Source organism: Triticum aestivum, chromosome 5A, assembly GCF_018294505.1.
Source record: "Triticum aestivum cultivar Chinese Spring chromosome 5A, IWGSC CS RefSeq v2.1, whole genome shotgun sequence".
NCBI lineage: Eukaryota > Viridiplantae > Streptophyta > Magnoliopsida > Poales > Poaceae > Triticum > Triticum aestivum.
This window is the reverse complement of record NC_057806.1, coordinates 621,207,886-621,225,559: the sequence shown is the minus strand read 5'-3', so window position 1 is coordinate 621,225,559 and position 17,674 is coordinate 621,207,886. Positions and strand designations below refer to the sequence as shown.

At 45.6% G+C, this 17,674-nt stretch overlaps 1 protein-coding gene and 1 pseudogene across 1 annotated transcript; both read right to left on the bottom strand.

Annotated features, from left to right (window-relative positions):
• Positions 1-804: 804 nt before the first annotated feature.
• On the bottom strand, positions 805-2,353 carry LOC123108018 (7-deoxyloganetin glucosyltransferase-like). Its single transcript, XM_044529888.1, has 2 exons — positions 1,849-2,353; positions 805-1,763 (listed from the first exon to the last, which is right to left on the bottom strand). The coding sequence occupies exons 1-2, from the start codon at positions 2,351-2,353 to the stop codon at positions 805-807; spliced, it is 1,464 nt and encodes a 487-aa protein (XP_044385823.1).
• A 14,270-nt stretch (positions 2,354-16,623) lies between these two features.
• On the bottom strand, positions 16,624-17,231 carry LOC123108017 (histone H2A-like; annotated as a pseudogene).
• Between the last annotated feature and the right edge of the window lie 443 nt (positions 17,232-17,674).

Genomic DNA, 17,674 nt, shown 5'->3' with positions numbered 1-17,674 from the left:
GAAAATATATAGATAAACTAGTATAGTAGAGATAATTAGATAGATAACACTCCAATTGCTTCAAAATCACTGCTCCAAAAAATGCCATTATGTACTTATCATCTTTTTCACACTCCATTTTTGCATGGCCCAAATACTTCTGCACCACTGCTATCTTCCCTCCACCACCAGGGTGTCTGTCCGAGCCACCGCACGGCTCCCCCCCCCCCCCCCTGACGTGATGGCACCCTACGTGCGCTATAGCATACCAAAAATTGTCAAGAAGATCATTTAAGCCAAAAGAAAATTTAACATATTGCTATTGAGCAAATCAATATTTTTACAGTACCTTCAACAACAAAAATACTCATGTTTGTACTTTTACTTTTGCAAGCCCAATTTTGTAGCTATTCGGGTTTATGATAATACAAGTTGTCTCTCATCAGTTGTGAATAATCCGTATAGACTTGGCACACCTAACTAATAAGTACACACCGGTGATGTATCCTTTAACTTGTATTTTTTAGGGAGTTGGGGTTAATTTTCAGTATCTAATCTCAGTTAAGTTCTACTTAGACTAGAAATGTTGTAACTTACATACAAATTCAGATTACATTTTTGTTGCTGCATTTCTAAATTTGTAATTCTTTATAGGAGGAGATCTACACCATGCGGAATACAAGATCAAGAACGTCTCTATTTGATCTGATTTGATTGTACGATTGATCTCTTGCATCTCAAACCTGCCTGCGATCCTGGTACGCAACATTTAGTTAATTACCCACCTGCAGGCTGCAGGCACTCCGGGCATTGCTTTCATTTCCATCATTTTGGGAGTTTATTTAATCTTGCCAAGAGTACATCGCAAATCACCGTGTCCAGACTGACCTCCACGGGTCCACCTGGCATAGTCGCCCGCACGGCCTTTTCCTTCCACTCCGCCGCACGCTTCCTCATCTCCTGCCCCTTCTCCCCCTCCATCACCTCCCGTATCATCGCCGCGAGCTCTGCCCTTTTCACCTCTCCGCCGATCTCCATCCCGTTCCCCCACTCGGTGCACTTGTACCGGCAGTTGGTTTGTTGCTCCGCGAAGAAGGGCCAGCTCAGCATTGGCACGCCGGCGCAGATACTCTCCAGGGTCGAGTTCCACCCGGAGTGCGTCAAGAAAACCCCCACCGCCTCATGGGCAATCACCTTCTCCTGCGAGCACCATGTTGTCAGCATGGAGCAGCCGCCGATGGCCAAAAGGAATTCCGGCGGTAGCACGGCCGTGTCGCCCTTCACGAGGTCTGGCCGGATGTTCCATATGAACGGGTAGCCGCAGTTGGCAAGCCCCCACGCGAACTCGAGAAGCTCCGCGTTCGTCATGACAGTGATGCTGCCGTAGTTGACGTACACGACGGAACGGGTGCTCTGTCCGTCGAGCCACTCCAGTAGGCCGTCCTGCTCCCTCCAAAGGTTGGACCCGAGGTCGTCAACCGAGGTGCCTGCCGGTACCACGAGGCTAGCGTAGCGGTGGAGCGGGCCAACGGTGTACATGGGTGGGAGGATGGCGCGCATAGCGTCCAGCACCGGCCCCTCGAGCTCATTGAAGGTGTTGAGCAACACCGCGTCCGGGAGCGATAACCGCTCAGAGATGTACATGATGAAGTTCAGCAGCACGTCCTCGCGGTCCGTCGTCCGTATGAAGTTGGGGAAATCGCGCAGGCGCATGCCATCGCACATGCCCTCAACGCCGTGCACCACCGTGTCAAGGTGTTCCTTGTCCGTGACCTGTGACTCATCTGGACGCAAGCCGCAGCACAAAACGCACTCATCAAAACACACACACATATATATGTCGATTCTGAAAACGGGACACGTACGTACCTTTGAAAGGAACGAAACCCTGCTCTATGAGCTGCCGATAGTGGCGGTACCCCATGTACCCACAGGCGCTAGACGTCCACAGCGCGGCGCATGGCACGCCGATCTCCTTCGCAGCATCATAGCCGAACGACATGACACCGTCAACGACGAGGCAGGTGACAGGCGGCACTCCGGAGCTGGGGTCACGGAGCTTGCCAAGAAGTGCCATGAAGTGGGGCAGGAAGGCTGTCATGATGGAGTAACATAGTCCACCGACTTCCTGGGTGGCGTCCTCGTCGGATGGCGGGAGCCCGTCCGGCATCGACTCGAAGCGGAAGTCCGGGAGGCCATTAAGCGCCGCTGGTCCGCGCGAGCGGAGCAGCCGGCGGTGGTTGAACTCGGTGTTGACGAAGGTGACGTAGAAGCCCCGGGTATGGAGTATCTTGGCCAACTTGAGCATCGGCGTTATGTGGCCCTGCGCCGGGGACGGCAGGCAAATGACGTGGGGCTTCTCGATGGCCTCCATAATAATTCTTGGCACTTGTTGCTGAGAGGATTCGTTAGAGCGTGGTCACTACTTATGGGGGTTAAACTAAGGTTCCAAGTAGATGTTTCCAAGTATACGATGGAACGTTGGATTTGTCTTCCGATGGATGTGTAGTTCGCACATTCCAAGGGTATCTGCCGCTGATGGTGGCCTGGCCAGTACTAGGTACTTGCCGCCCGATGTGCATTTGGTCCTTCTGGCGATTTTTATTAAAGATACTATCCACTTGCGCTTGTTACATGTGAGTGTCCTCGCCACACCTGGTCGTGACGATCTGTGCATACGTGTCTTGTTTTTTTTGGAGAAAAGGCGCCGGCCGAGTCTGAAGGGAGCTCGAACCTAGTCCGACTTTACGTAATAAAGTCATCAACTGGTAGGATTATAGGGCAGCGACATACATAGAGAATAGGGGAAAATGAAAAAAGGGATACAAGGTGCTAAGTAGAACAACTCCAAGGCAAGGCCAAGAACAAACCGCATCATTGCCAGACCGCCGCTAGACCTACAACAACTAACCTACTAAGGCCACGTGAGGAGACTGTTCGGCGTGAATGATGAGCTATAAAAACGAAGGCCACAGGAGAAGGGCACCACCGTGCGAGTATTGTGTCCGCAACAAAGATTTGTCTCCACCGCCACAAAGGGACACTACCATTTCATCCAGGCTCGATGGGTGCCACTCTGGCGGACGGCAAAGTGGTTCCCCAAGAACCCAAATCAAGGTGTCCAAGCTACCCAAGGAGACACAACAAGAGCGGACCCAGACGCAACGGGAGCCCGACCACTCAAGCACCGTCATGAGCAGCGGCAAGGCAAAACAACAGAAGTGAGTTGTTGAACGAAGGCGTTGAATCACAGAGAAGGCCGAAAATAGAAGCACAATACATCGGTCAAGGATAGAAATCGCGGAAACCAAAGGCATAACACCGTCACTGAGAAGGACACCGATCCCTCACACCAATGACAGGGACCATCTGCACTAGGAACCAAGTAGGATGTCAGAGATGAAACCTGGCCCACACACGCCATCATCGAACCGCCGCCAACTCAATCAAGTCACTCTTTTTTTTAATGTGTGTTTGCTTTTTTTTCATTTTGTAAGTCATTTTTGTATTTCTTTCTTAATGTGTGTGTGTGTGCCTGCGGAGGTAGGGGTGCGGGGTGCACGAGCGATATTATTATGAAATGCAATTCATCTTGAGATTCTCATTCATCTTCGACGTGTTCATATATGTATGTTACGTGGCAGGCAATACTACCAACATGAGAAATTCAATTAATCTTCTATGTATACCCGCAAGTACTATGTAATATCTGTGCAAATTATATTCAAGTCCAAAAAGCTGCACTATTATATATTATTCTTGCAAATTGTGAAAAATGTAGTTTTTTGTGTAAATAGTGTGTAAATTTTTGCCATTATTTTTTAATTGTACCTTTCTTCTTGAAAGGTAATACCAATGTCATTCATTCACTCTTCCTTTGAAACATTAATTTTTATTGTTTAGTTTTTATTGTAGTTTCAATTTTTATCACGGCGCAGTAGCATCGAGGAGCATCCAAGTGGTTTAAAAAACAGGAAGGCGAAACGGCGGCGGCTCCCTGAAAATGGAGTAAAGGTCTCCCCGCCTAGCCCCCGATCCGGCGGTGCGTCCAGCATTGTTGGTGGGCGTGTAGAGGTGTGTCTTCGGTGGATCTATCTTTGGTGGATTTACTCGTATCTCGTCGTTGTTCGTCTATGTTCGCATGTCTTAGGGATGGATTCTTCCGACCTACGTTATTCTACATCGGCGGCGGTTGTTGTTCTGATGCGTTGGTCCTATGGGGTCTTGGCACGACAACTTCTCGACTGTCTACTACAACAAGTTGTGCCTGACTCCGACGATGGAGGAGCGATGACGACAGCGTGCCTTCGGTTCGCTTCAGTGCTTGTAGTCGTCGCTAGGTGGTCTACGGATTTGGATGTAGTTTTTATTTCTGGTGTTCGTTGTACTGCAATGATTGAAGATGAATAGATCCAAAGTTTTTCAGCAAAAAAGAGTTCTTGGTTTATCTTGTGATTCCAACTAAAGGATTTATCATCAAGATTGCTAAATGCAATAGACTGGAATTGAGTTCGTTATGCCCCTATATTAATCTTTATAATTACTATGCATGTGTAAAGTAAATATAGGTGCCAAAGCAAAGCGATTCTACGACGTTGGCCATGTACCCGCAACAAAATTTAGATGGCTTCATCAAAACTGGCAGGGTCCCATGAGTACCTGAAGCTCACCGATGTACGCATGGGCTTTGTATGTGGGTTTCGCTTCACCGAATGGAATATTGAAAATTGTTTAGGCGGTGTGTATGCAGTTGGAGCGGGTGGCATAAAGTTTTTGCCAAACATAGCTGGCAGCATAACCTCGGGATCGATCCGCCTCCTTTGTCGAGATAGGCATAGTTTCGGTCCCATATGATTTTACTATTGCCAATATATCTTTCCTTTTTTTTACTTTGTCAGACTTTTTGTGGTCAGCATTATGCTTTGGATGGCTCTACCTCAAACAAAATTGTCAACAGTCTGAAAGCCACCCAGATGCGTGTTTAAGTAGCCACCTTAAGTTAACCATTAACATTGTTGAGGAAATCGTTAACTGGTAGCTGCTCGGTTGGCTAGCGAGTAGGGGATTAATCGACTAATCGGCAAGTTAATCGGCCATTTAATCAATTAATCGGACGATTTTTTGGTTTATCGGCTACTCAGTGAACCTATGAGTAGGGATTAATTGGCAAGTTAACTGGTTAATTGGATGAATTCTTGAACAGGGACCATTAATAATAATCTCACATCTTTCATGGATACTCTCAAACCCAATCCATGTCTACGAGCATAGCATGGCAATATAAGCATCACGTAGAAGTAACTCCCAAGGTTTGATAATAAAAGGGCAATAAGTTCTACCTCATCATCTACTTCCCAAACCCACAAGTTAATCACATCCTAATCATGAGGATTGTAACTAATGCATAAAAATAGGGTAATAAAGGGGTATGATCAATGTGTTACTTGCCTTGCTGATAATCCGCAAACCCTAGAGACTGGTAGTAGCATGCTTCGCACTCCGGAAATTCTATTGCAAACAAACAATGACATACATAAGCCCTCAAGCATAGATGCAAGGGTAAAACTCAACTAAGAAGATCCAATCTGAAAGTTCAACTGAAGAGGTTTGATTTGCAAAAAGAGTCAGTCAAAACGGAGCTACATAACTGAAACTACGATCAAAAGAATTTCGAAAACAAATCTTCTAGAAACCAATTTTTAAATTTTCAAAATCATGTTCAAGTTGATTAAACAGAAAGAGGGCTTCGAGACGAAGATGTTGGCGTTGGTTTCACTGGATTTGGACAAACAGTTGAAAAGTTGCGAGGGTTTGAAGATCAGGGGCTAATATGCGATAAAAATAATCGCAGATAGGTCCCTAGCAGAAAAGAAAACAAAAAAGAAAAAATCTATCAGACGAAGGTCCGCTAACAGAGGCAAACGGGTGAAAAGTGTTCGTTAAAACGAACTAACGAACGAACTTTCGTTAAATAGCCTAAACCGAGAAAAACCGAGAAAACCGAACCGATGTAAATTAAAAAAACGAACCTATGGTTTAAAATAAAACCGAATGGTTTTTACCTAAACCAAAAAAAATCTGGGGCGGCGAGGTCAACGGCGGCGGCTCGGGTCCGGCGGCGGCGGCTCGGCGGGGCGAGGCGACGACGCGGCGCAGGCGGCGGCTGCGACGGGGCTGCGGCAGCGGCGCGGGGCGGCGGCTACGGCGGCGGTGTGCAGCGCAGGCGGCGGGGCAGCTCGGGGTGGCGAGAGGAGCCTGGAGCTGCGGCTTATAAAGTCCCCCCACCCCCGTGGTCTCTGACTTGGGAGAGGGGGCAGAGACGGCGACGGCGACCCGGACTCCAGCCGGAGTCCGGCGCGGACACGAAGCGCGGCGGCAGCGGCCGAACGGGCCGGCTGGGCTGCGGTCCGAGAAAGTTTTTTTAAAACATTTCCGCTGAAAGGAAAAATCCTAAATAAATATTAAAAAAAATTCTAAAAATGCCAAAAACAATTTTTACCATCTAAATAAAATATTTAGAACATAGTGAACATTTTCTTGGCCTAAAAAATGCATATTTTTCTAATTCGAATAAAATAGCAATAAAAATCTAAATAAAATAATTATTTGATTTTAATTTTTTTTCTCTAATATTTCCTTTATTTTGGAGAATCATATTATCTTCGCTCTTTATTTTGATATTGAAAATATTTTGGAGAGAAAAATAATTAAAACCAAATTGATCCTCTTTTCAATATTTGAGATAAATTCAAATATGAAAATAAATGAAATCCCCAAATCTCTCCGTGGGTCCTTGAGTTGCTTAGAATTTCTAGGATCAAAACCAAAATGCAAAATAAAATATGGTATGCATATGATGACCTATGTATAACATTTCAAATTGAAAATTTGGGATGTTACACAGAGTGACTTCGTGAGCACTTGATGGACTTACCTATGGTTGAAAAAACAATACCCACTATCCTGATGAACTGTGATAATCAAACTATGATCGTCAAGATAAACAGTTCTAAGGACAATATGAAGTGCTCAAGGCATGTGAAGAGGAGACTAAAATCTGTTAGAAAACTGAGGAACTCCGGAGTTATTACGTTGGATTATATCCAAACGTCGAAAAACTTGGCAGATCCCTTCACAAAGAGTCTATCACGTAATGTGATAGATAATGCATCGATGGAGATGGGTCTGAGACCCACCGCATGAGTTGTCCATAGTGGTAACCCACTCTATGTGATCGGAGATCCCGTGAAGTAGAATTGGGAGACAAACTGTTGGTCAGCTGAGAGGAGAGTATCCCTATTTTAATTATCCCACTCCGTGAAGATGCAATACTCTCTTGATCTGCATGGCAGGTTGATATTTATCTTAATGTGTTCCAAGTGGCTTATTTGAGTAAGCAGAGATGTTGTCCTACAGAGCATCTCCCGAGGAACACACCTATATGAATTTGACTGTTAACGTTGAAGTCTATGAGAATTGGGTGTTCTCTAATAAATTCATGAAAGGCCCTGGAATATTAATGTGGAAGCTTCCATTAAGAAAAAATAAAGGCTCTCCTTATGGAGTTTGATATTTTGGACATTTTATCTGAGTTCCAGCAATTATCTGTGGCTAATTTTGATAGGATGAAAAAGATCAAAAGTGATTTAGAACTTATCTAGAAAAATGAAGACAGTGCCTTTTGGCAGAGATTCGGAGATAGGAAAATCTTGGAAGGTGATCATAATAATGCCTATTTTCATGCTCTTGCTAACCATAGGCATAGGAAAAATCACCTTCCCGAGTTGGTGGGTCTTGGAGGTGTTGGGACATCCACAACCGACATGTTGGATGCTGCTACCTCATTCTACAAAGATCTTTTTGCCTTTGAACCTAAACTTGACATCCATCTAGATGGTGAGTTTTGGTCCGAGGGAGAAATGGTCACTGATGCTGAGGAAGAATTTAGAGAGATCCTTTTCTGAGGGTGAGAGTTAACAAGTTATCATGAGCTCTTATGCCAATGGTGCCCCTGGCCCCGATGGCCTTTCTTTTCTGTTTTATCGGACCTTTTGGGACCTAATTAAGGATGATGTCATGTGGTTGGTTAGGGATTTTGAGAATGGGGTGCTCGATGTGTATAGACTCAACTTTGACATTATTACCCTTATCTCTAAAGTTCCCCATGCCAAGGACATGAAGAACTTTAGACCTATTAGTTTGAGCAATTGTGTTGTCAAAAAAGTTCCAAAGCTATGGCTACTAGGGTTTCCCCTTTATGTGACAGGCTCATTTCTTCTAATCAAACTGCATTTATTAAAAGGAGATTTATCCTTGAAAGTGTGGTAATGGCTCGTGAGGTCATTCATGATGTTCATAGGTCTGGGTCTAGCGGTTTGATCTTCAAACTTGATTATGAGAAAGCCTATGATAGGGTGAGTTAGGACTTTTTGAAGGAAATGATCCTTTCTAGGGGCTTTGGTGAGAAATGGATTGGGTGGATTTATAGTACTTTACACAAGGTACATTCCAAGTTAGGATTAATGATACAAATGGCGGGCATTTTGTGGCGGGGGGGGGGCGAGGGCTGAAGTAGGGTGACCCTCATTCACCTCTGTTGTTCAACCAGTTGGTGGCTAATGTGTTCTCTAAAATGCTATCTAAAGTTGTCAACCATGGGTTGATTGGTGAGCTTCTACCTCAAGCTATCCCTGGTGGGGTAATTAGTTTACAATATGCTGATGATACTATTCTGTTTCTTTAGATTATGCTAGGAATTTGAAATGGATCTTGACTTTTTTTGAGAAACTTTATGGTTTGAAAATCATTTTCCAAAAAACTGATATGCATACTATCCATGTTTCTGATGCCATGTCCAAGGAATTTGCTCAAGTTTTTTGCTCTTGGTTTGGGGAGTTCCCATTTAAATATTTGGGGGGCCCCTACATTTTAAAAAACTTAGGAGGAAAGACCTCCAACCTATAATAGACAAAATCATCAAAAACAGTTGATGGTTGGCTTGGTAAAAATCTCTCCTAGAGGGGCAAACTAATTCTTTTAACCACTTGTATTGCAAGTATCCCTACTTATTGCATGTCCATTATGAAATCCCCTAAATGGGCCATTGAGGCCATTTCCTCCGAAATGTCTCATTTCTTCTGGGGTAACATGGGGGATATCCATAAATATCACTTGTCTAAGTGGGGGCTTATCTCCATAAAGAAAGAATTTGGAGGTGTGGGAGTCCCCAATCTCAAAGAGTTTAATATGGCATTGCTTGCTTCTCGGGGGGAAATATTCTATGATGGTAGAGACAATGACTGGAATAAACTCCTTTGTTATAATCTAATAAACACAACAATTTTTGGGCCAACCCTGCCCTGGTGTAACACCCCGGATGTAACTTTCCCAATTTGTACTCCAACTCTTGCCGTTTCCGGCGTTAAGTTATTTTATTTCCTCGGGTTCGGGTTTTTGTCTCCGTGTGTTGTTGTTTTTGTCATGCATCTCATATCATGTCATTATGTGCATTGCATTTGCATACGTGTTCGTCTCATGCATTCGAGCATTTTCCCCATTGTCCGTTTTGCATTCCGGCGCTTCGTTCTCCTCCGGTGGTCATTTCTAGCTTTCTTTCGTGTGTGGAGATTAAACATTTACGGATTGTACCGAGACTTGCCAAGTGGCCTTGGTTTACTACCGGTAGACCGCCTGTCAAGTTTCATACCATTTGGACTTCGTTTGATACTCCAACGGTTAACCGAGGGACCGAGAAGGCCTCGTGTGTGTTGCAGCCCAACACTCCTCCAATTTGGCCCAAAACCCACCAAAGTCTGCTCCATGTCCTAGAGCGTTCGATCACGATCGCATGGCCGAAAACCGCACCTCATTTGGACTCTCCTAGCTCCCTCTATGCCTATTTATAGCCCCTCCTCCGAAATCTCGGGTTCATTTCGTCCCTAACCCTAGATCCACCCGTCCTCGCGCGCGCCGGACATATTCCCGCCGACGAACATTGTCCGGTCCGCCTCCCGCTGCCACGTGTCACACCGGCATTGGGCCGCGCAGCCGCCCCACATCGTCGCCGCCACCGGCCCGGGAGGCCCAGGTCGGGCCCCCGAGGCCCACGCCGCCACCCGCCTCCACCGGCTCGCCCGCGCCGCCCGGGCACGTCGCCGGCTCCGTCGCCTCTTCTCGCCGCCGACTCGCCGGCCGCCGCGCGCCAACTCCGGCGGCCCGGCCCTCGCCTTCGCTCGCCGCCCGCCGCCGACGAGCCGCACGCCGCCGCCGCCTGCCACGTCGGCCACCGCCTCCCCGACGCCGGCGGCCTCGGATCCGGCCAGCTACAGTGCCGCCGCCACCTCGGGCCCCGTGCCCCGAAACCCTAGATCTGATCTGAGGGTTGTTTTTTTTTCTCCAAGTCTCAGAATTTTTAGTCCATATGCTCCTGTTCGCGGCTCCGTAACTTTTCATCTGTAGCTCCGATTTGGGCATATAGCATATCAAAATGTTCATCTCAGAGAGTACATCATTTCATTCCATTGCATAATTTTCATTTGAGCTCATCTTGATGCCCGAAATGCTGTTAGAAGAGGGCTACTTGAGTTAATTGTCAGATCTGTTACTCCGTTTAGCACTTTTGTCATTTTTGCCATGATTAATGTGTGCATGCTATGCCCGTGAGTTCTTCATGTGTTTTGTTAAGGGTTTTGTCATCTATCCAGAGGTGTAACCCATGTATTTTTAGGATGTGTGTGGTGACTTGTGCAAGCTTGCAAAGTGGTGCACTTCCTAATTCTGTTTTCAGGGACTTAGTGATTTCACTAAGTCCTGGGATTGTTTATCTCACGATGCCATATGTTTATGTTGTTTCCTAGTGATCCGTGCCTCTTTTGAGGATGATCAGTAAGGGAGTTTTGTTAATATTGTAGTGCTCTATCCATCCATGTCTTTGTTTGAAATTATGGAGCACTCTAGCTTGAGTCAATCGAGCTCTACTTTAGCTACTTTGTGAATCTGGGCAGATCGTCAACTTGTTTGCGATTTTGCCGATGTTATTGTAGTTGATCCGTGCATGCTATGCCATTGTTCTTGCCATGTCTAGCTTGTATTTTGTGCCTTCTTATGTGTGTATGCTTGTCTTGCCATGACTTGCACCGTAGTGAGTGCATCGAGCTCGTAAACATGCCTTCGTGAGTTATGTTTCAGCATGTCCCAGTTTTCACTAAGTCTGAAAACTGATTGTGTTTTTGCTATGTTCATGTGCTTGTTAGTATATTTTGTGATCCCTTTTGGCTCAAGGTCACTAAGGGACTTTTGTTAAGCTTGTTGAGTAGCTCCATGCCATGTCTTTCTTTGTCATGTTCAGGTCCTATAGCATGTTGTGTTGTTGCTCCGAAGAGGGCTATATGATCTGAGATTCCAGACAAGTGTTAATTTCACTGTCTGAGATCTGTTTTACCATTTGCGTTTTTGCCATGCTTGTTTGGACCTCCTAATGGATGATTTGGCCGTAGCTCAGTGCTAGACTTTTGTTAAGCATCTTGTGTGCATCCCTGCCATATATTTTGTTGTCATATTTGGTGGCTGTAGCATGTTCATCTCATTGCATTTAGATGCCTACTTGCTGTAAATCGCAGACCGGAGCCATTTTTGAATCGCTTGCCATTTCCAAACCGTAACTCCGATTCCGGCGTTCTTTATATCGTTTTCAAGCGATTTCATCTCATCTTTCCAGTGGCACCCTTGGAATTCCAAGTTGAGGCCAGGTTCATGCATTTCCTGTCATATCTTGCATTTTGCATCCCGCATCGCATCCCGCATAGCATATCATCATTTCATCATATTGCTTGTTCTTGCACGTGGTTGATTGTATCCTTGTTGCTTGTTTGTCCTGTTTGGTTAGAGCCGGGAGACGAGTTCGCTAACGAGGAGCCCGTTGAGTTTGCTCTTGAGGATCCAGTCAACTCTGACAACTGTGCAGGCAAGATGATCATACCCTCGAAATCACTACTATCTTTGCTATGCTAGTTTGCTCGCTCTTTTGCTATGCCATTGCTACGATGCCTACCACTTGCTTGCAAGCCTCCCAAATTGCCATGTCAAACCTCTAACCCACCATGTCCTAGCAAACTGTTGATTGGCTATATTACCGCTTTGCTCAGCCCCTCTTATAGCGTTGCTAGTTGCAGGTGAAGATTGAAGGCCGTTCCTTGTTGGAACATCTTTTATTTACTTGTTAGGATATCATTATATTGCCATGTTATCTTAATGTATCTATATACTTGGTAAAGGGTGGAAGGCTCGGCCTCTCGCCTAGTGTTTTGTTCCACTCTTGCCGCCCTAGTTTCCGTCATATCGGTGTTATGTTCCCGGATTTTTGCGTTCCTTACGCGGTTGGGTTATAATGGGAACCCCTTGATAGTTCGCCTTGATTAAAGCTTTTCCAGCAATGCCCAACCTTGGTTTTACCATTTGCCACCTAGCCTTTTCTTTCCCTTGGGTTCTGCAGACTCAAGGGTCATCTTATTTTAACCCCCCCCCCCCGGGCCAGTGCTCCTTGAGTGTTGGTCCACCTGTCAGCTGTCGGTGGCCATCAGGGGCAACTCTGGGCTGGCCTACCCATACCTAAGACAATCTGAGTGTGCCCTGAAAAAGAGATATGTGCAGCTCCTATCGGGATTTGTCGGCACATTCGGGCGGTGTTGCTGGTCTTGTTTTAACCTGTCGAAGTGTCTTGAATTACTGAGATACCGAGTCTGATCGGAACGTCTTGGGAGGAGGTCTATTCCTTCGTTGACCATGAGAGCTTGTCATGGGCTAAGTTGGGACTCCCCTGCAGGGATTGAACTTTCAAAAGCCGTACCCGTGGGCAGATGGGAATTTGTTAATATCCGGTTGTAGACAACTTGAACCTTAACTTAATTAAAAAGAATCAACTGAGTGTGTTACCGTGATGGCCTCTTCTCGGCGGAGTCTGCGAAGTGGACACGGTGTTGGAGTGATGTTTGCGCAGGTTGTTCTCTAGCTTCTCGCTCGTGCTTTGCCTCCTCTCCTTGCTCTTTTTTGCGAATAAGTTAGCCACCATACTTGCTAGTCGCTTGCTGCAGCTCCACTCATATTTTACCTGGCCATACCTATAAGCTTAAATAGTCTTGATCGCGAGGGTGCGAGATTGCTGAGTCCCTGTGGCTCACAGATTACTATTACACCAGATGCAGGGCCTGATGATTCCGCTCCAGGAGACGCGTACGAGCTCAAGTGGGAGTTCGACGAAGACTCTCAACGATACTATGTTTCCTTTCCCGACGATCAGTAGTGGTGCCCAGTTGGGGGTGATTGGAACCGTTGTCGCATGTTGGGTTCTCTTTATTTTGGCGCCGTAGTCGGGCCATGAGTGTTTGGATGATGTAATGTTATTTATGTACTTGATTGACGTGGCGAGTGTAAGCCAACTATGTTATCTCCCTTTTTATTATCATATTACCTGGGATGTTGTGAAGATTGCCTAACTTGTGACATATGCCTTCAATGCGATTATACCTCTAAGTCGTGCCTCGACACGTGGGAGATATAGTCGCATCGAGGTTGTTACACCTGGGCTCTCCTTTTTGGAAGAGTGTTTAAGGACTTTTGATGCTGCAAAGATTTTTATAGATGGCCTCCTAGGAATGGGCAAAATATTGCCTTCTGGCATGATATTTGGATTGGGGAATGCTCTTTGAAAACTCTATACTGGGATCTGTTTGATATCTGCTAACAGCAAGATGCTACACTTGCTCAAGTGTGGGATGGTGAATGCCTACACCTTACTTTTAGGAGGTGTTTTGATGATCCTACTATGGCTTGGTGGTTTAGTTTGGTGGTAAAGCATTTTGCTCCTTCATCTAATGTAGATAGACATTTTTGGACTCTTGAGCTTTCTAGTCATTCACTATCAACTCTTTCAACAAGATGATTAACTTTGGTGGAATTTCTTCTGACACCAAAGATTTTATTTGGAAAATTATAGTTCCCCCAAACATTCATGTTTTCTTTTGGCTGATGTTTAATAACAAAAGTTTAACAAGGGACAACCTGGCCAAGAGAAGACATGTAGATGATTTGTCATGTGTGTTTTGCAGTGAGCTTGAAACCATTCAACATATTTTCTTTGAGCGTATCGCTACTAAGGAGATTTGGTCAATTACTGCTGAGTCTTTTGGTATCTCTATACCTGATTCCTTTATGTCTTTATCTTCTTTTCAGAAGCAAAAAAGTCTCGAGAGGCGGTTAACACTGCTACTTCTGCTACCTTGTGGAGCTTATGGCTTTTGCACAACCAATTTTTTTTCAGGGGCGAAAATGGCGATGTATACGTTGTGTCTTGGATCTGGTGGGGCCAATGATCAGGCAATAAAAAATTCTATGTACAGGCACCCAGGGTGCTCTTCTTCTCTGGTGCTTAAGGCTTTTAGATCGTCGAAGAGGGAAATTGCTTACGATAGCCTGGAGTGGCTGCTATCTGGTAGGGAGAACGTCTTGCATTCTATGATTTCAATGGCTTATCTGCGCATGTCATGTGTTCTTTACCCTGCGGCTGGAAAGATGTAATAGGGAAACTTTTTCAAGAACCCTTCTTAGTTGTATATGTCCCTGTGAGGTACTTTAGGTTGCCGCCGAGAGCTGTTGAACAGTTGCCTTGGCTTAATAAAGTAGGGGCTGGGGGAAACCCCTCTCATTTCAAAAATAAAATAAAGATAAGACTATTTTTTTAAACCTAGGGGGCGATCCCCCCCCCCCCCCCCCCCCCCCCCCACACACACACACACCTGTGCATAGCTCCACCTCTAGGTGATTGTACTGAGTATGCTATAGTGCTATTACATTCGAATATGTTGTTGTGGACCTGGAGCTGTATTGTTTTCAGATCTAGCACTTTGTAGAAGGTTCATGTGAGGATGTGTATGCTGAGACGTCAAATTGTGCATAGCTCCCACCGCAAAAAGAATGTTCATCGCTTTTGCCTAGGAATTCCCAAATCTGTAATGTGGACAAGCTGGGAAAACTGTGTGGTGCTCGCATAACTGTGTTCTAAGTTGAAAATGTGCAACAAGAGCCGGTGCAAACCACTAATGAACTCATCCTGATAGTGTCACATATCATTCCGGCCATACAAGTGTACAACTCCCTTGAATTAGTATATCAAGCGCCTCCCTGGAGCTGGTAAGGCTGAAATTCATTTGCAGTAACATTTAGAAACTTTGGCAGCTTTTTGGATCTGCTCCTTGTGGTACAAACCTTCTACCAGCGGCGACAAATATTATGAATTCGGTAACAAGTTGCTAACACTGGCCCTTCTGAACAGATCTAGGGCATTCAAGAGTGATGCATCAGTTACTGTATGCTTAGACAGTGTAGTTACTACTGCCCATTTTTCCATGGACACTCCAGAAAACAACATGCTTAAAGGACAAATAAACAGAGGATCATCCAAAGACAAAACGACTGTTTTAAGGGATTACTTTTTGTTGAACAACGGTATATATTAATGTAATGGTAGTATAAAACAGATCGCAGGCACTAGAATATACGACAGCAGTGCATCATACAAGCAGCCAATATTTTTGACGAAAACGACGAGCAAATGTGTGGAAATCGTAAAAGTGCATGTTATTATTAAGAAAAATAGTCACTTAAATCTCATCAGCTAGAGGCCTTTCTAAGTTCCCATAACCCCAGCAATTGTAGGCTATCAGGAATTGGTCCTCTTTCTCTCTGTATTTGTTTCAGAGATGTGCAACTGAACTTATTCAGTCGCCATCAAGCAACATAGTACGTGTTCTAGAATGTAGTGATCTCGGGTGACATAACCCACTAGAGGAATATGCTTTTTTAGCTAGATAAGCTGGAAATTTGGTTTGGTGGTACTTGGCTTACACAAATATCTGAACCTGACCTCATACTACGCAGCAGCACGTAAAATACAGGTTGGGGATACTCCTTGGCTTCTTCTCATCTTGCAACTCTGACTTTTAAGAGTTTCTAGTAACCAGACCAAGTGAATTTGTCAGATTCAAATGAGCAGTAAATACAATACGGAGGATTCATCCCACCAAACAAATGTAAAACTTAAAAAAAACGGAGATATGAAACTACATAGCATTGCAAAATCATGAACTTTGGGATTTGGTATTACTTGACATACACATATGTCTGAACCTGAAATCATACTACGTGACAGGTAAAGTGCAGGTTGGGGATGCTCCACGGCTTCTTCTCATCTTGCAACTCTTGACTTTTAAGAGTTTCAAGTTACCAGACCAAGTGAATTTGTCAGATTCAAATGAGCAGTAAATACAATACAGGGGATTCATCCCAACACAGATGTAAAACTACATAGCATTGCAAAATCATGAACAGGCCGACAGAAATCGTGAACGCTGGGATTTGGTATTACTTGACATACACAAATGTCTGAACCTGAAATCATACTATGTGACAGGTAAAATACAGGTTGGGGATGCTCCACGGCTTCTTCAGCTTGCAACTGACTTATTAAAACAATGCCAAGTGAATTTGTCAGACAAACAATTGGTAAATACAACAATTCGTCCCACCCCGCAGATGCAAAACTCCATATAACAATGCAAAATCATGAACAGACGGGCGGACAACAGAGAAAGAATTTACTGTAAGTCAGAGAGATTTCTGACATTTTTCTTAAAGCAGAACATAACATTACTACATCGACACCATTACCCAAACAGCGAACACTAATTCTACTACGAAGCACTGGACAGTAATCGACTAAGCCTTCTTGGGGGACTTGGGGGACTTGGGGGCCTTCTTGGGCGACTTGGGGTCCTTCTCGGCCGTCTTCTTGGGGAGCAGCACGGGGTTGATGTTGGGCAGCACGCCGCCATGCGCGATGGTGACGCCGGCGAGCAGCTTGCCGAGCTCTTGGTCGTTCCGGATGGCGAGCAGCAGGTGGCGCGGGATGATGCGGGACTTCTTGTTGTCCTTGGCGGCGTTCCCTGCGAGCTCCAGAAGCTCGGCGGCGAGGTACTCCAGGACGGAGGCGAGGTAGACGGGGGCGCCCATGCCGACGCGCTGCGCGTAGCGGCCCTTCTTGAGGAAGCGGCCGATGCGGCCGACGGGGAACTGCAGCCCGGCCTTGACGGACCGCGCCACCGCCTTCTTCCTGGGGCCGCCGCGAGCTTGCGCCCCACCACGTACTTCTTCGCCTTGGAGACGGCGCCGGTGGCAGAGGCGTCCATGGCGACTGGCTCTGGTTGGAGGAGGTGCGGAGAGATTTGGCGCGATGGGGGATTTGAGAAGGCGGGAGTGTGTTGTGTTTGGACGACGGGTTTGGGCAGATATTTAAACGGCGCGGGAAGGGGGCAGTGTGGGGCCGTCGATCCGTGCGAACGGGCAATGGACGGTTGGATCTGTGACGAATGGACGGCTGCGATGCGGGCAGAGATGCCCCAGCTCAGCCTTGTGGGCTGCGGCCCGGTTCGCCGGCCTAATTAATAACTTTATGGACGTAAAGCGGCACACCTATGTCTCGCTTACTATGAGACGGAGAAAAGTATATTTTTCACTACTTTTTTTTGTTTCTTGGTCTGTTTTCATTAATTACTTTTTTGTTCAACACATGCCTAAATTTTTCCACTAAATCATGTATATTTTCAGTGTACATGTTACACATTCTATAAATATACAATGTACATTT